Consider the following 19,589-nt stretch of genomic DNA (forward strand, 5'->3'; position numbering starts at 1 on the left):
GACCTTTTGTTAAAATATATTAATTCATAAGAATGACTTTCGCGTTAATTACAAATCCATTTTAACTCAATCTTATGTTGAAGTTTAATTAAGACATTGATATCGATTATTCGGATATGAAGCATATAACAACACCATAAAATTACCAACTAGTTTTTAGGTCCGGGTGATGCCCCGAGTTATTACTGCATTGATTACATGATTGAAATCCTTATTTATATTATATTTTGGTAAAATGACATGTAATATGGTGATAAATTAGTGGCTAACACTTTAGTTTTAAACTTAAGGTTGTGAGTTCAAATCTTGTACAATTCATATTTGTAAGGACGTGACATTAAAAACTTGATTAATTGAGGAGGGAGCTACGTAGCATGTAGGCTTGTTAATATAATAACACCTTTTAATACATAGTATAGATTCAATGCCTTGACATGTTGTGTAATCGTGCATGCTCCTGATCCTTTTGACAATGTTAGGCGGCCCTGTTTTTTTGAGCTTTCGAGTCGAGCAAGTATAAACAGATTATTAATACTAAGCAGAACATAGTAGATGACAACAACTCAAATGAATAGGCCGGGCCTTAGTGTATGTGCTTGTAAAAAAGGGTTTTTAAGGAGGGCTAATGCATAAACTCACTTTGAACAAGCCTTGCTTGTTTGGCCACCATATTTTTGAGTTTGCTTCACAAGAAATCGAGAATAGGTGGTGTAGGTATTTTGTGGCCATATTTCGGGAGTACAAATATTCTTAAAGTTAAATATACTTGATTTAAACATATACACTTTTCTTAGTTTTCTATGAATATAAAATTGTTAACAATTTACGCAACAACCAAGAAGATTATTTAAATATCATGTGATCATTTTCATAACTACACAGATTAAACATAGTAACAACAACATTATTATAATTCCTAAGATTACAATAACCTATGAGATGGCCTTATTTAATCTGTTGATTCTTTTCTTGTAGATGCTCTCTTGTATCTTTGACCAAGACACTAATACATGACTTATCTTAATAGTGATCACAAATTCACAATCCTCTTGCTCTAACTAACAAATTTGATTTACTCACTTCTTGTAGAGATTAATTAGTGGTAGGATTCAATTCAATACTTTCAAATTTGGTTTACTCATTATAAAATTATTTTTAAGGGTTATAAATTATGAGTTGAAAATGAAGATATATTAAACCTGATCTTACATTATTCCTGAGATCAATCAATTTCAAATTTTATAAATTAATATCATATCAAGAATATATTGAATATTCATTAATAACAATCTTATAGATTGAATTATACAGATTATTATCTCTAAAAACAACCTATTAGCTTATTAGCGGGTTACCTAATTTAACTGTATATAGATGTAGCAAGCTAAGGTCAGATTCTAATAGGGTCAATAATACAGAGTAAACAAGGTGGTACTAGTTTGAGGAAATTCAAGACTTCCGACAAAAGAATGAGTAATAATTAGGAATAGGATGGGGGAATAATGGCAAGTATATCCTCTAATTAGTAATTACACTATACTTTGTATGTAGGTTAACTGTAAAATAAAATGATGTACTCTACTCTACTCTACTCTATTATTTAACCACCCAAAGTTACCACAAATCGAAAATTCCTTGGGTAAAATTCCCAAGACAATGGCGCCCCTCAGTGGTCACCTTGACTGAAGCAACTTTATTTGTATTCCTAAGAAACATCAAATTAATATGGTGGGTGTGATTTTCATGGTCCTTTATTTTCATGGATCCCAATTTCATTGAGAATCCTACACTGTCGTATTTGTTTTTTTCTTCTTAATTGGGATTATGACGTAAATGTGTGTCATTTATCATATTCACTTCAATACTAAACCATTATAAGGCACTCTATTCTTTTGAGCAATTGTGGTCTGCTTTGCTCTACTTTGCTAAGTCTTGCTCTGATCTGTTCTACCTAGTACTATTAATAAGGTGTTTTATTCCACTCTGCTCGACTTATTAGTAAAAATATGTTGTTCTGATCTATTCTACTAACATCTGCTCTATTCTGCTCAAAAGATTAGAACCTTACTCTTTCCAATTTAAAATACGCTATATATACTAGAATGCATGTGTTTTAGATATATTTGCCCTTTACAAATGACCAACAACTAAGTCGATACTCCCTCCGTTTTAAATACTTGCTCCATTTCTCCATGAGCGGAGTTTTAGAAGAAATTGGATAAAGTAATAAAATATGGAGGTAGTGTGGTAGTTGAGAGAATAAAAAAATTATATAAAAAAAAAAAAAACACAAGTAGTGGAAGAATAGGAGGAGAGGGAGTATTCTATTGGGGTTCACTAAGTGTGATAAATGAATTAAATATTGTAAAAACTTTCCAAAAAAGAAAATGAAGCAAGTATATTTAAAAAACGGAGGGAGTATTTTACAACCTATCTTATTGTGTAATTAGTATTAATACGATTTATAAAATATATTATCATGTGTACATGAGGATAGATATATCTAAGTTACTAACTGATATTTAAACTCGTAAATTTGTGAATGTTACGTTGTTCTTCATTTGTCCTTCTGGTTCCGTCGCAATAATATATACTTGTATAAATTTCTTTGGAATAATTTAGATGAGCAAAATGCAGAGTAGTAGGTCGGTCCAAATGATCGAGGTTGGAAGAATGAGTTAAGGTGGGTGGGGATTGGGGAGGAACCAAGACAAAGAATTCTTGAGACTCGTTGTTTTACTCTAAGAATTTGTCTGAATTTATATATATTTTTTATTTTATTTTGATGTTTAGAGAGCCACAAGGACGGATTATAAAAATCGATCCCATTATCACCTGGAATCGGTAAGAGGGCTCTAACTATTTGAGCTATCCCTCACTCTCTGAATTTATATTATACTCCGTATCATATGAACTTATACTTCATATTATGTTATCTAAACTAGCTTCAACCTCAAATATAACGCGCATGTATAGAAACATACAGTACGGAGTATTGTTTAAGATGTTCTAAACTTCTTAATACGGAGTAATAATTAGGCGGAATATAATCAAGCTCAAGATGTACTAATACTTCCCAATAAACGTTTAATTTAGCTTGAGTATTGGCTAATCACCATTTGAGGTAAAACTTAAAATTAGTTGGGATGTGAGTGGATCGAGAGAAGAGGCAAAAATGACAGAAGATGATATCAGAAAATGATCCCTACAAACCCCACAATTGTTACAGTATACTTTATGTTTATGTTATTGAGGGGGTCCACTTGTAATTCCCATTTTATTCCCTATTTTAATTTATAATTAAATAAATAAATTATACAGTGAGGCATAGCTCTGGACCAAACCGAAAACCCTCTTTCTCTAATCGCTACTCATACTACTCTCCGCCGCTTAATGATAGTCCCTTTTAATTAAATTTTAGTCCTAAAATATTTACCTAATTTAGGGTCTGTTCTGATTTACTAAACTGAACTGATTGGAGCTGAATTGAACTGAATATTTTATAAAAAAAAAAAATTAAGAAATGAACTGAACTTATTGGAACTGAACTTATTGGAACTGAATTGAAAATAATCTAAATAGTTTATATCCTTACTTTTTCCAACAACAACTAATACGAAGTATTAATTTTTCTTTTCTTTTTACTTAAATTCTATCTAATTTGCAATAGTATTTGTGTAAATTTAGTTTTTCAATATAAAATTTGTCTTTTTATATACTTTTACTCCGTATTACCTTATCTCCTTATTTTTCTGTATACCCTATATAAATTTACCTTTTCAATACTCTGTACATTTTTACTACTTTTTATCTATAAATTTATGTGAAAATTGCTCATAAAAAGCAAGCATTACTCCCTCCATCCCTTAATTAAATTTTTAATTCTAGTCTAAAAATCTAATTAAGGGATGAAGGGAGTATCTTAATACCCTACTCCTCCTTTTGTATGAGTATTGTCATCAAATGTTGATTTACGTGTACATTGTTTTTAATTTCACCTTGATTCAATCTAAATTACAGCTGGCTGCTGATTATTTACAAGATAATCGATAAAAACATAAACCTAGATTTTGATGCATGCATTATTATTTAACTTCTTGTTTGTTGTGTTGCTAATTACGATTACTCTATGTATAGCCTATTGATTACATTTTAATTTTGTAGGATTATATTCTTTTTGCGTACATGTATATGTATCGATAAATCATTGTAACCATTAAAATACTCATTTTGCTTCTTTGTAATTGTCAGATCTTAATTTATGCACTATTCATCCTAGAATGTACATGTGCTTATAAACACAATACATTTGCTTATGTTGAAAATTAATTTAGGTATTAGGGCTTTTTTTAAAAAAATTTATTGGTTATTTAGGGCCTGTTCTCATACGTTGAAATTCAGTTCAGTTCAGTTCAGCTCTCAATTTCCTTCTCTTATAAAATATTCATTTTAGTTCAGTTCAGTTCAGCTCAGTTCAATTCAGTTCAGATGAGTTCAGTCAATGAGAACAAACCCTTAGTATTAATGTGGCTTGAACCATACCATTTTGTGCCTCGTGTCGGTCAAATCAATGTGCTTTCGATTAGCTAGGTCTAGAATGTCGCATGAGTTTTTAAAGGACGGTCCAAGTAAAGCTTGAGGAATGTTGATCATAAATACTAGACCATGCATGTCATTGCCAGGCCATCTAAGCAAAATATATATACTTCATATAATTCTTTCTATAGAGGGCCTTTCACGGGGGCCAATCAAATCATGCACCTCTCGATAAATTATTTATTACTCTGTAATTAGTTATGAAACATTGAAACTTAAATAATCCTATTTTACTATAAAATTTTGTGGGATAGTGATTAGTTATGAGCAGATGGTTTAAGACTCGAGTTTTGTCCCCTTCATACCAATATATTTAGCCAAGATCCATCATTGGTTCTTCCGTTTTTTACACTGATAAAATTTAAACTCAGAGATATAAAATAAGGAGCGATATCACTATTTTACATTTTTACCACCTAAACTTCATACAGTAAATGAATAGAAAAAGTATTAAAAAAAAAATTAAATAATTAATCATGTTTTTAACTTTTTATGAGGCTTCATCCATTGGTTAGGCGGTGGTCCCTCACAGGGTGTGGCAGTACAATGAGCTCCATGGTCGAAGCAGTTGGATGCTGAGCAACACCAAGTTAGAGTTTACCTTTTGGCATTTAATGCAATTTTTATACATACGATATTACTGTTCTTTCAATTATACACCTCTGAAAAAAAAGAATTATTCTGGTATAATTATACTAGTATTTTATATACTGTCATTATTCCCTAATCCCTCGAATTTAGTTATTATTCACCCGTATCTTGTCAATTAATTTCTTATACTTTTGCTCATGCACTCAACTAATTTAACCAATATTAAAAAAAAAAAAAAAATAAATAAAAAAATTACATAATGTATTTGCACCAGAAAAGGCTAAGGGTCGGCTAACTTTGAATTGTGGATAGTGACTTAAGATCTCTGTGATCTTTGCTTTACTATTTGGACTATGACTATAATGCCTACAAATATTATACTATTGCAAAGTACTCCATACTTAATTGTTATTACCTTAAACATGCATGTAATACAACCCTTAATTTTTTTTATACAATTATTCACCTAATGCTTAATCCTTAATTAAATTAACTATTGTGTCAAAAAAAAAAAGCACTATCAAGTATCAACTAGATAATCAAGTGCAAAGAATTAAATACAAGAAGTCTTTAAATATTTCTATGACGATAAAAAAAATTAGGAAAAGTTTAATCAAATGACTTAAGAGAAGGATTGGTAGGTAAGCAAAGTGAAACTTTTAAGGGTTGTTGGTTAAACATTGTGTAATTAATTTTTGAAAATTAACGTACTATTTCATAGTTAATTTTTAGGGGTAGTTGGTTAACCATCGATCGCCTAATTATCTTCTACTACGTATCTTTCTTTTCTTTACCGTCCTATTATTTTCATCAACATTTGATTAACTTGAATTAGCTACCGTGATAATTAAAAAAAAAAAATCAAAATACCAAATACTATAAAGTTAAAATCCTTATGTGGTAATTAAACTTAATTAATACACATATTTCACAAAAAATTCAAAAAAAATTACCAACAAAATTACAACTGGTAGCAATGAAATAGACAATACCAAGAGCAAGATATGACACAAGCATTATTAATAAGGGAAGGATCTCCTCGATCCCTTTCATAGCATCTGATTTTTGTATTTAGGAGAGAGACAAAAACAATAGCTAAATTACAAAAAAAGAAAAATCATAATCCACTTTTGGTCCCTTTTTTTCCCTCTCCTCCTTTACTCATTTCTTTCCTTTCTTCTTTTTTATAAAACCCCTTCTTTCTTTCTTTTTTGCATTTCAATCTTCAATTCTTTGCTCTTCTGCTTCACTTAGCTCAAACAACACTCTTTTTTCTAATTAACACTGAGAAATCAGCAATACCCAGTTTCCATTTTCGTCTCTAAATTTGCAGGAAATTTATTTAATTTGTCTTTGAGGAAATTTAGAAATTTTGCTTTTTCTGAGTTCAGAAAAGCTCTGAAATCAGAAATTACTACTTGGGTGTTTCTTCTGTTCCTAAATTTGTTGGGTGAAAAAAAGTTTCCTTTTTTGGGTTTTTACTGGCAAGTTTTGATCTTTAAGTGGGTAAATTTATAGCAGTAAAATGATTGATTTATAGCAGGAGAAAGATTGAGATTTGAGAAAGAAGGTAAAATCTTTGAAAAACAAGATTTCTTTGATATTTTTTTGGAGAAGGTAAAAATAAAAAATGGGTTTGGAAATTGGTGAATCATATGTTAAGAAGACACTCAGGAACTTATGCTTGAACCATGGTTGGTCTTATGGTGTTTTTTGGCGTTTTGATCCGCAGAATCATATGTAAGTTCATTTTTTTTAATTATAATTGCTGCAAAAAATTTAAAAAATGAGGGTTAGTGTTAAATTTCATTTGATTTTCAAGGGTGACAATTAGTTAAACAAATTTGATTTTCTAGAATAAATAACTATAGTACAATTTTGGGTCATTGTTGTGTTACCTAAAAACACATCTAAAAAAAGAGAAGGAAAAAAGAAGTTAATTATACTGCATCAGTACTCCTAAACTGAGGAAATTTCAGTTATTATAAAATTCATTTATGCTAATGAAGTGGGGTTGGTTACTTTGGACCATTTCTTTAAAATGTAGATGTATACAACTTTTCCTTTAATTTCACTAAAATAGTAAGACAAATTTATTAAATAACTGACAACATGTTACTAAAATTTGTGATTTGAGTAATGTGCAAGTAGTCTAAATTAATTTGTAATAAAGATTAATGAGGGTGGTTGATTTGATCTGAATGACTGAAGCCTAATTTGGAAAATTTGTGTTTATCAGGTTGTTAACTGTGGAAGATGCTTACTATGAGAATCATGTTGCAAGTTTAATGGATAATATGCTTGTGCAAGTCCACATGTTTGGTGAAGGGTAAGCTGTTCATAACTTGTGGCTTAATTTTTCGAGTTTTCGGGTTTTACAGTGTATTTGATTTGCATAATGGCTGGTCTAATTGGTAAAATTGTTTCTTCAGTATAATTGGTGAAGCTGCATTCGACGGGAAACATAGATGGATGTTTGTAAATGGATCAACAGATGATTGCAAACTAAATCTCCAGTTTTCTGCTGGAATTAAGGTACTTTCTTTTGGGTTCAATCTGTCCTGCATAATGCAGCTCATATAAGCATTCTGTAATTGAATTAGCTATATTTATACATTGTTTTCATTGGTTTCGCAGACAGTTGCAGTTATTCCTGTGGAGATGCGAGGCGTGGTACAATTCGGGTCTATGAAAGAGGTTAGTACTGGTGCTGCAGAGGAACTTGCTTTGTGCCTTTTTTAAATGGTATATAATTTCTGTTAGTCTGTGGTAGTGTGGTTGCTTAATGTATGTACTGTTTTCTGTCGTAGATTTTCGAAACACCAGAGATCTTGGATCAAGCAAGGAAGTGTCTTAGGGATAGTGATTATTTTGCTGGGGTAGCAGGAAGTAATACTTTGTTGTCTAATTCTGAAGCCAATGGCCAAAATGGGCTATTAGCTTCGGTCATCTCATCCCAAAGTTCCTTTTGTGATGATATGTCTACGCCTTGGGCAAATAGCATTGAAGGTTGTTCGTTGTTCGATTCCTTACCATTTTCTGGAGAGGTGTTTGGAGAGCAATTTGAGCCTGCTCTTCTTCCAGCTTCTGCACTCGATACATGCCAAGCGGATGATCTTTCACAGTGGCTTGCTGATACATCAAAGCTGTGTGTAACTGGATTTGATCTAGAAGCTATGCTTGCTGATGATATGTCATCAGATCTGGGTGGAAGCAACCTATTTTCTAACATTCAAGGAAAACAACTAACTTCCCCTTCGCAAAGTTCTTTGACTAACGCGTTAGATTTTGGCTGTGGAGAGTTGGGTGATGTTGTCAATGCTGTTGAAGATAAGGCCAACTCTTTGCCTATTGATGACGGTATGAGTTTCTCTGAATGCATCTCAGGGGTCGGAGGCAATTCGACTGCTGCACCAAGAAAAGGGTTGTTCACTGAGCTAGGTTTGGAGCATCTTTTAAAAGATGGTTCTAGCAATAGTTCTACCCCTAGATCTTGCATAGAAGATCAATGGCCGTCATCCAAAAAGAGGAAAACCGAAGCCTATCAACAAGTCAATAACCAATTGCAGCAAACTTACCATTCTTGGGGAGTAAAAATGATGCAACCTACAAGTACTAGTGGCCATAAAATGCAGGATTTTGGATCCTTAAAAGACTGCATGGATAAAGCACAGGGAAGGTTGTGGATTGATGAAAGCTATAGCATGGATGCCAAGAGCTGCATCAGTGCTGTTAATGCACAAAGTAAGAGGACTGAAGAACCTCCAAAGGCCACCAAGAAAAGAGCGAGGCCAGGAGAAAGTACGCGTCCAAGGCCCAAAGACCGACAGTTAATTGCTGATCGAATCAAAGACTTGAGAGACCTTATCCCTAATGGTGCAAAGGTATACTAGTTTCTGTTTGTGTCATCTCTTGTTATTCCTAAGATACTCCCCTGAATATTGCTGTATGCTGATGATTATGTTGATATTGCAGCTGAGCATTGATTCTTTGCTGAACCGTACCATTAAACACATGCTTTTCTTGCAAAATTTGAACAAGCATGCAGGCAAACTCAAGCAAGTCGATGAATCAAAGGTTAGTGATATTTTTGCTGAATATATATACTTTTGAGAGACTGATTAAGACATGTTCTGACAAATTACTGCTGGTTTTGGATTTTCAGTTGATTGGCCAGGATAACGGCCTAGTAGGAAGTTCAACCTCAGTTTCTTCGGGTGGTAGTGGTAGGCGTAATGCTACTTGGGCATACGAAGTTGGAGGTTCAAACCTCCTTTGCCCAATTATTGTAGAGGATCTTAATGAACCTGGTCAAATGCTCATTGAGGTACGATCTTGTTGTCAATGCTGATTATTTCCCTTCCATTTCATTGTATTTAAACGAACTTTAGGCTAAACAATTTTAATTGCATCATGTAGATGCTATGTGAAGAACGTGGATACTTCCTAGAGATAGCTGATGCAGTTCGGGGTTTTGGCTTAACCATACTCAAGGGAGTCATGGAAATGAGAAACGACGAAGTATGGGCACACTTCATTGTTGAGGTACATACTTTCATCTAAGTCAATCAGTGTACAACTTCAAGTAATTAGTAACCAGTCAGTAATTTTCATTAATCTTATTAAGGGACTTATGTACATTTAATTGTGCAGGGAAACAAGCATGTAACGAGGATGGATGTGTTCGTGTCTCTTATGCAGCTTTTGCAAGGTACAAACACAAGTGAAGTTCTAAACACAACCTGTGAGGCCGCTAACATTGTCACCAATGCAGCTCCATTTTGGGGTGACTTCCAGCAGCATGTTGTGCCACTTCCAATTTAATCATAACTAGACTTTAACAGAATTTGCTTGGATTTGGTTTATGTATAGAGATCTAGGAATTTAACCAAAGTTCACGCTAGCTCAAAGAAGAGCATCACAAAGTGTATTGCTTCTCCTCCCCCACGAGTTTACTGGTCGCTCTCACTACAAGTATCATGGCGAATCAAGCAAAGTAGAACTGAAAAAATAGCTTCAGCAAAACCGGCATCACATCTGTGAACTCAGCTAGTTATTTTTCCTGTTCAATTTTGTTGGGGTCTTGTGGGTAATTTGTTATTAGTGATTAACCTGTTCATATCTTGGACTTATTGCAGATGTAGCTTACTATATAGTAGTGTGTTAGAAAACTGTTACTTGGTATACTTAGGGCTGACCTTTGAGGCTTTTGCTTGTTTTGCCTCATTATTTTTGTAGTTAATTTGGCACTTGAATGGAAGATCAATCTCTTTCCCTCATCTCTCGATTCCTCGCTTTTCGTTGTTTGTTTACATGCATGTTTTTGTATAAACTTTGTTATTTGTCTGAACATGAAGTTGTACTCAAATTTCATAGAAAACCACAAGTTCAGCATTACACAAGTCTTAGCTTAAACTTTCAGGATATTTGATTACTTTCAATGGTATGAACGACAGAAATAAAGGCTCAGCAGTGGAATCAATAGTTGAATTGTGTTAGCTTTTATGATTTCTACTTATCATTTGGTTGGGAGCGAGGTTGGTAAGGACTAGGGAGTGTTCTCACTTCATTGCATTATTACATGTAGAAACTCAAATGTTAAATTAAGAATTGACGGATTTGACTAAAACTAGTGTGTGACCTGAACAATATAGGTTGAGTCAATATCTCGAGTTGATTCCATTTACAGTACATAACTACATGGTTTCGTTATCTAGAAGGTTAGAATAATCTTAATTAGAGTATAATTTTTCAATTTTTTTTATAACTAGTTTAGGTTGAATTTTCCTTTCTTTCTTTCTTTTTTTTTTTTTTTTAAACGGGTCGGATCGGATCAATATTTGATAGGTAACATCATACATTAAAAATTACCATATTCGTCCAAGATAAAAAATTTGAAGAGGTGAGTATGGTTTAGACGATAGGAGTATATAATTGATGACCTAGAAGCAGTGCAGAAATTGGTTTCCATATCTGATGAAACCAAACTACTATATGGGCTGTAGCATTGTTGATGTGCTTGGACAAAGTATGGACACTATTATTTGTAGGGCATTACTATTTATTAGCCACTATGCACATTATCATTGGACGTTGGTGCTTCTCAATTGTTGTACGTTACCTTAGCCTCAAAATTTGAATCATCAACCACTTAAATTCTCAATTTTTTTTGAAGCAAAGTTAATCTCATTTTTATTTCTCTACAATCTCGAGTTTAATTGTATTAATTAATTTACAAATTTTCACACGATCTTGCATTGCTTAATTTTTTCTTTATTACTAGTAATCAAAAGATAATTGGATCGGGGAGATATGGAGTAAACGGAGTAAGTTTATGGGAATGATCTTGAAAGATATAAGCGTGCATAAACAATTATCAGAGCATTAAATATTTGTTATATTGTGTGTATCTCGTTAATAATTAAGCTACTAGTACCAAATTACAATTAAAATGTAAAAATTCTTAGATACTCGTATTGTTCTTGAAATTAAATTAAGATAAACAATTTAACTTTGGGTAATAGTAACAGTAATAATATTACAATAGTAGTCCTAGTAGTTATCTACATATCTTTATTTCTAGTTACTGCATGCAAGCATAATGAAAATGTTGGGTAATAATTAAAATGGTCGGACCAAAAATTAAAAAGAAAATAAAAAATGGTAATGGCCGACTTAAAAGCAGCTTTTTAATTTGTAGTAATGGCCTGTGTTCTAGCCGACTGTGGGTGACCTGTATAAATTGTGTGGGCATTGTTTTGTTTGTAGGTCAATGCGTTATCATTTTGCCTTCAAACTCAAGTTTCATTTTTATTGCATTTCATTTCTTCACCTTTTTTTCCCATTTTCTCAGTACACCTATCCAATTTAGAAACTAGACTTCATAATCCACCAAACGCTCTAGCTCAATTATTTGACATTTAAGGCATGTTCTCATTGACTGAACTCAGCTGAATTGAACTGAACTGAACTGAACTGAATATTTTATAAGAGAAGGAAATTAGGAGCTTAACTGAACTGAACTGAGCTGAACTGAACTGAACTGAGCTGAACTGAAATGAACTGAATTTCAACGTATGAGAATAAGCCCTTAGGGTACTTAAAGCGTAAACGAACTGAATACCTCTTTGTTTACTTTATTTTCACTTGTTTCATGTCTATTAAGTTTAGATAAGTTCAGTTTAGGAAAAATATAATCTAACAAGAGTTCTCAAGTTTAAATTACAACTAAAATAAGTTTTGATAAGGTCAGATAGCTCAATAAGCTCAGATAAGTTTTGATTAATTAGATAAAATACTTTAGATAAGTGAAAATAAGCCAATCAGGTGAATAGAGGTATAGAACACACCCTAAATCACATAACTCGTTTGGGTTTGATTATTTTTATCATATTTGAACGATCTTTAAAAACCCAATTAGAGTTTGAATTAAAAAGATCATTTTGAGTCTGAGCAAAACCGGAAGCAACTAAGCATGGCTTGATAACTATGATAAGTCATATATATTTTTTTTTTTTTTTTCATGAAGGTAAGAAAAATTATACATTAGGAAGCTCTCCTCACGATAAGAATTCTTAATGTATATTTTTCAAGTTTCTATACTCTATAGTATCACGTACAAAAACAACTGAGTTAGGGATTTAGACTTATAAGCAGAGTTTATGGAGTGGGAAGGTGTTTGCATAATTGGAGCATACTTTACGTGGGTGCTAAATTTTGACATCTCATTGTAAGGTCGGTTCTTTATGTCTAAATCAGCTTCTGAGTAAAGGTTTCGGACTTCGGTTATAATCTGTAAAAATTTGCCAAGTCTAGTAGTCTATTAGTACTAGATCAACTGACTTTTCACCAAGCTAAGTGTGGTTTTTTGATTTATTTACAAATTGTCACATCTCTTTTCATGATATACTAGATTCTTTGGTGTTGATATATGATGGACCCTCAAGTTTTGGTTTTTAAAAAGTGATTACTTTTTTCTTTTCTTCTCCCATGATTCTAGAGGTTTAGATCAAGTTGACTAGATCATCTTGAATTCTTGATTTTTGGGATCTTATGTTGTAAAAAGTAGGTCAAATTTGATTACAATTAAATTGTGTTAAGGTTATTTAGCTACCATCATCAATGTCAATTTCTTTCTTTTTCTTTTTTTTTCCCCCTCATTTGACACAAGGGAAGAAGGGGTGAGTGACAAATTATAATACTTAAAATGTAACTGAAGTCAGAATTAGTGATCTGATGCATAAAATTTCGAGTTTTATTATTTTTAGATATTAAGGGTGTGTTCTATTCATCTGATTTTCATTGATCTGAACTCATTAGACCTTATTAAAACTTATTTTAGTTGTAATTTGTACTTGGGTAACCCTTATTGGAATTTATTCAACCTGAACTGAGCTTATCTAAACTTAATTGAATTTATCTGAACTTATTACATTTGAAATAAGTAATAATAAGGTGAACATAACAGAATACAGAGTAATTTCTTATATTTAACCCTTGATTATAAAAATAATTTAAGCTATAAAAAGGTGTTCATCCTTGATTAACCCTTGATTATGAAGTAAATATGTTTGTGAACATCTATATTTTCTTAAAATACAAATTTGTGTAGTTATAACAAAAAAAAAAAAAAAAAAAAAGGACAAGTTACTCCCTACTTAGAACCAAAACCAATACCCAATGGTTCTGTTTCTCATTTAAAAGGTGTTAATTACTTAATTGCAACAAGTAGGATCATCCAACTTTAGGTTAACCCTTAGCGAATAGCTGCTATTTGTTAGCAAACACTTTTTTCTACTCCGTACTTTCTTGTTCGGTTTTTTGTTTTTAAATGAAAATAAAATACAATTACCAACAAGCCCTCAATGTGAAGAAGAAAGAAAGAAAATACTGAACAGTACTGTGCAAAGGTCCATTGGGCTATTCATTCCAGCCCTGTAAAGCCCAATAATTAACTCTTAGCCCAATATACAAACCCAAAAATAATCAAATGAAGAACAACAGAGACATACACATACTTCGCAGGCTCGCACTTTCCAGTTTTATCTGGGATTCCAAATAAACTTCTTCTCAAAGTGTTCTTCGTCTTCTTCCTCATTTTCAAATTTCCTGATTGAATTAAAAAATAAAATTAAAAAAAATGGAGGAAAGTATTGCTTTATCTGAAACTTTACAGGTTAACTCCGCCTCTTCTCGCGTTATCTGCCGTGTGTAAGCTTCTTCTTTCTCCAATTTAATCAATCAAGCTTTATGAAATTTGTTATATTTTCAGTAAATTATTTGATCATTTACAAATTCTAATTGAAAAATGATAAATTTGAGTTGTTTTATTTGATAATTTGTTGAGTATTTGTTTGATTTTGAATTTGGGAAATGTAGATGTCAAAAGCAATTTTCGCAGTATACTTGTCCTCGTTGTAATACCAGGTACTGCTCCCTCCATTGTTACAAGGTATGCCTTTTCTTTTCAGCTCTTACCAACTATTTTCGCTTTCGTTGTTCGATTTTCGAGGTTTATTGATATGTCAACTGTTGTGGACAAGTTAGGAGTAAGGGTGCTTATATGTTGTTGTTAATGCTAATTAATACTCCATCCGTCTTCAAATAATCGTGTTGTTCGAGTCAAATTGATTTTAAGATATGTACTCCATATTCTGTACTAAAGAGTTACTACTATTTGGTGAATGGTTGATAAACTTCCTACAATTGGGGAAAGTTGTTTATTACAAAATAGTGAGTAATTAGGTTTCTAGAACTTAATAGGGATTGTGGAATTGTAACGAGTAAGGAGCTGTATATACTATGTAAAATGACTAAAAGAAGTTTTGAGGTTGAGGCATCTCTTTTTTGGATGCAAAAGGATAGACTACATAATGTGGTTGAGGCGACTTTGGAGTTATGTAAAGAGAAGAGTGAGGTTTGCTATGAAGAAGAAAATCGTAATTGCACTCGTTGATGTATACTGATATTGTGTGGGATGACTTCTCTGCTCTTGTCTATAGGAATGTTTCAACAAGAGTAATAAGTATTGCTACTCTTCTTAAACTAAATAAATTAATAAAATCATGTTAGGATTTGATATATATTTTTCGTGAATGCTAAAGATGTTGCTGGTCTTTTTACGAATGCTCAAGGTAGAATAATATGTGTTTCCAGTTATAATCTGTAAGCAGTTTGGTATAAAATTAATCATTTGTTATTTAAATTATCATCTCCTGCTTCACTTGCCTGCTTGCACTACTACTAGCCATAGCCAATTTTTAGCTGTAATCATCTAAAGCATAATTTCCTTGGCCCTCCTATAAGTTAAGAGACTCGTGATCTAAGTGATGCTATGATTGTATTTGATTCATTATGTGGTTGTTTTGGCAGTCTCACAGCCTCCGATGCACTGAATCTTTTATGCGGGAGAATGTTGTGGATGAGATGAAACAGCTACGCCCTGATGATGAGAGCAAGAAAAAAATGCTGGAGATTCTCAAAAGATTTCATGCTGAAGATGAGGAGGACGGCATGGATGAAGATGGTATGTTTCCTCAGGGGACATCTATTTAATTTGAAGTATTTAGTAAGATAGCTACCAATACCCCAAGAGGGCCGAGACAGTGTTTGTGCATTATCAGTTTTATCACTAGCTAAGAGTAATAAATTAATCCAAAAACTCTGCATAAACTGATACAACTTATAGTCTGAAATAAGATGGCAGAAATCTAGTTAAAAAAGCACAATGGAATGTCTGAGCTCATGCAAATTAGTTCTTAGATCAGTTTTATCATGAGTTCTGAGCTTTCCTTATAGTTATCAAATATGTTAACTTATGCCATTTCCTTATATTGCAGACTCAACTCTCTCTGAGGAGACTATTCAAAAGGCTCTATCAGGTATGTCCCTTATAATTTCATCCTTCCAAGTGTCATTAGTTGCACGTAACTTGCTGTTTGTCGGTCCCCCCTATAGGCTATAGCTGTGTGATATCTTTTTTTAGTTATAGTGTTGTCTTTTCCTGTTTCCTTGCTGCATTGTCTCTTAGACAATTTTTTTCACTGCTGTTGTATTCTTAATTCCTTGTACAGTATCCAATTTGAAGGCTTACTGTGAAAGGCCTGATTAGGAGCTAGGCATGTATATTGTTTAGGGAGAGTATATACAAGTATGTAATATGCTCTGACGCATAATTTCTGTTTTCAGGAGGTGAAATAAATTATGACGACTTAAGTGCTGAAGAAAAGAAACTTTTCCAACGAGCTATAGCCACTGGAGAATTGAGCAAGATGATCGAGCCATGGGAGCCATGGTGGTTGAAGCCTTCTGCTCGAACAATATCTCTTAGTCATGGAGGAACTCGGCTTATCCAGCCTTTAGCAAGCGAGGAAGCATCAGGATCTCATTCTGTTGAAAACCTTGAGAGTGAAATTCCTCCTGGACCTGAGACACCTTTGCCATCGCTTAAGAATCTTACTTCTGCTGAGCCTTCTCCACTTCTCCCCTTTCATCTGGTTGACATCCTGTACAGCTATTGTTTCACACTTCGCCTTTATAATGGGGATTGGTCGTCAGATTCTATCGGAGCTTCCATGGTGGTCTTAAATGTGTCCGCTGTTTTAAGCCAGGGAGCACAGCCAGAATCCTTATTAGAAGCTGTTTCATATTGCTTAGAGCAGACTTGTTCGCCAGACTTTAGACACATGGGTGGTTTACAGTTCGGGTTTGGTGTTCTTGATGATGTAGTGTCTTTAATATCCTTGGGCCGGGCTGCTGTAGTATGTGCACTATGTGACCTGCAGAGGATGATTGCAGCAGGAGAGATGGAGCTGAAATCCGAGAAACCAAGAAAAACAAAGAGTTCAGAGGTCAAGAGCAAGCTCAAGTCTGCTGGAAGGAAGATCTACTTTATATTGTGCTGGGTGAACGAGCAGCCAGAAGAAGTTTGGTCTTCTCTGTCAGTTCTTGTTCAGGCTGAAAAGGCTTCACAATTGGAATACCAAGGCAATGGAAAGAGGAGATCCTTAAAGACAGAAAAGACTATTGATGATAGCAAACCTCTAATAAAAGAAATTTAGCTATTTGAATGTTCCATGTTCCATGGGACTTCCATCTTATGTTATGAATATGTTATGAAGAGTTACTTTTTTGATAGGTGTGGTAGCAAGAATTGTTTTTTGATAGGTATGTTATCAAGAGTTAACTAGGATAGTAAAAAGTAATGTATAACTCTAGCAAAGCAGAGCATGTACATAAGCTTTTCTTGTGCAAGGAGATTGGATAGCTTTTTTGCAGGATATATACAAGTAAGGTTGGTATGCATGCAGTTGATGCTGATATCTGTTTCGTTACAGTATTCGTATACTCATACTCCCTGAGACCCTGACTAAGTTCTAGACAGGCAGGAATCCCTCGTTGCTGCGTGCTACCTCGTAGATCACTGCTATTGTCAAATTTGTTATACAACTCGGTAGTTGGTACAATGTATGGCTTTGGCAGCCAATCTCGTGTTAGTGATATGATCATGCTGCTGTCATGACTCCTAGGTGCAGAAAACTGTCATCTGTCAGCCGATATATAGGCATTACAGACGACAATTCGATAAAAAAAAAGGCTCATTAAGGCTCATTAATCAATGACGGAGCAACGTACAATCACATTACATAGATTAGCCCTAAAATTCAATAGACGAATGGGACAAACTGCTAAAAACTTTATTGAATTATGATCACCCCATAACATAACATGTAAATCAGAACAAACACAGATATAGAAATGATGATTAATAATGCCATAAAAACATCACAAATTCCTAATAATTAATTACTTCTCCCATCATGCATGAAACTAACCCTAGTAGTGACATCTTAATTTCCGTAGAGACGAACATGGAACATCCACGTGACATGAAGGCGAAACTCGTTAGAAACCATACTAATCAACCTTTCGGCGAAAGGAGCAACCCTCGGTAAGCCTAGCCTTGCCACCAGTAGGCTGACAAATAACAGTCTGACAATTAGGGCACATGATCACAGTTTGAGAGTGGCTGAATACAGTCGTAATAGCGAAGCAACCTTGACACTTAACGTCCATGAAATACGAGTTTGGGGTCTGCACCAACCTCTTCAGCTTATGCTTCTTCTTCTCTAGCTCCGCCGGCGGGTTCAGCAAATCTATGTCGTTCTGCAACACCATGATTGTTGTTTAGGGTAAATTTATGATCAATATATAATGAATATGATTAAGAATTTTGAGTTTCTGATCTTAAAAAAGAAGTGGCAGCAAGGGTTTAGGTTTTATGAAATCATGCGTTTATATAAGTTTTAGGTGTGTGGGTTATGTAGGTTTAAGGATTTAAGAAAGTAGGGTTATGAACTTATGACTTTTGAGGATGAAAATTCGTTGATATTCTAGTGTGTTGTGTTGTTTTGCTTTCTTGGGGTTTTCTAGTAGTGTCTCAGTTTTTTTATGGGCCCGAAGGAAAATGCGTAACTTCTCTACCCAAAAGAAAATTAGGAAAATTTGCAAATTGCAGTCATTTAAAGTTCGTATTTTGCAAATTGCAACCATTTAAAAAAAAATTGCAAATTGCAGCCTAAAAGTTCATATAAATTGTAAATTGCAATCCGATTCAACTTTTTCATCGGTTTACAAGTTGAAAAATCTTCGATTAAGGTTTTAGGGGCGCGGCCATTTTAGGCCTTAGGGATCCGAATTGAGCTCGAATGAGCAAAAAAATAATGCAAGTATCTCGTTTTGCGTAACAAAAATGTATCGATTTGTGGGAAACTGTAAATATGAGACACTTACATTATTTTTTTGCTAATTCCGAGCTCAATTAGGGTCCTTAGGGCTAAAATGACCCCTGAAATCTTAACCGATAATTTTTCAACATTCCGATGAAAAAATTGAATCGGGCTGCAATTTACAATTTATACGAACTTTTGGGCTGCAATTTGCAAAAAAAAAAATTTAAATGACTGCAATTTGCAAATTTTCCAGAAAATTACAATAATTTCATTAATTAACTAGTGTTTAGGCTCGGATGATTGATACCCTATCGCTAATACTATATATTTAAAACTTAAAGTTGTGAGTGTAAATCTTGTACAATCACTCCACACCACAAAGACATTGTTTATTTTTTTACTAAAAAGACATTGTATTAAAAAGAAAAGTATTTCTTGAAAAAAAAAAAAAAAAGTCTTCAAACACTCTACCAACTAGAATTTGGTGTAGAGAGCAACATGGTCTATATCGTGTGCACTCTAGATCGCATATTATGTTGCTAGCTTAGGTCACTAAAAATTTTGAGCTCTAGAATCTCACATTTGACATAAAAATCTTTCACTATATGTTTTTAATAGAATGATACATTTAATTTTCAATAGAATGATACTCCTTTTGTTCCTAACTAGGAC

The 19,589-nt window shown here is 33.4% G+C and overlaps 2 protein-coding genes across 3 annotated transcripts; both read left to right on the plus strand.

Moving 5' to 3' along the window:
• The first annotated feature begins 6,284 nt into the window (after nt 1-6,284).
• On the plus strand, nt 6,285-10,480 carry LOC145579317 (transcription factor bHLH157-like). Its single transcript, XM_081636563.1, has 9 exons — nt 6,285-6,927; nt 7,427-7,516; nt 7,620-7,722; nt 7,825-7,884; nt 7,998-9,071; nt 9,163-9,264; nt 9,353-9,514; nt 9,607-9,732; nt 9,841-10,480. Exons 1-9 carry the CDS (start codon nt 6,818-6,820, stop codon nt 10,009-10,011), a joined length of 1,998 nt encoding a protein of 665 aa, XP_081492689.1. The 5' UTR covers nt 6,285-6,817; the 3' UTR covers nt 10,012-10,480.
• Nucleotides 10,481-14,195: 3,715 nt separating this feature from the next.
• On the plus strand, nt 14,196-17,461 carry LOC145579326 (uncharacterized). Of its 2 annotated transcripts, none has more exons than XM_081636570.1 (5): nt 14,196-14,397; nt 14,566-14,638; nt 15,559-15,712; nt 16,026-16,067; nt 16,375-17,461. In XM_081636570.1, exons 1-5 carry the CDS (start codon nt 14,327-14,329, stop codon nt 17,244-17,246), a joined length of 1,212 nt encoding a protein of 403 aa, XP_081492696.1. In that variant the 5' UTR covers nt 14,196-14,326; the 3' UTR covers nt 17,247-17,461. The 2 variants fall into 2 exon arrangements, with proteins under 2 accessions (XP_081492696.1, XP_081492702.1); XM_081636576.1 differs by having other exon boundaries at nt 14,225-14,362.
• Nucleotides 17,462-19,589: the final 2,128 nt, after the last annotated feature.

The sequence above is a fragment of the Chenopodium album genome, chromosome 2, assembly GCF_948465745.1.
Source record: "Chenopodium album chromosome 2, dcCheAlbu1.1, whole genome shotgun sequence".
NCBI classification, from domain to species: domain Eukaryota; kingdom Viridiplantae; phylum Streptophyta; class Magnoliopsida; order Caryophyllales; family Amaranthaceae; genus Chenopodium; species Chenopodium album.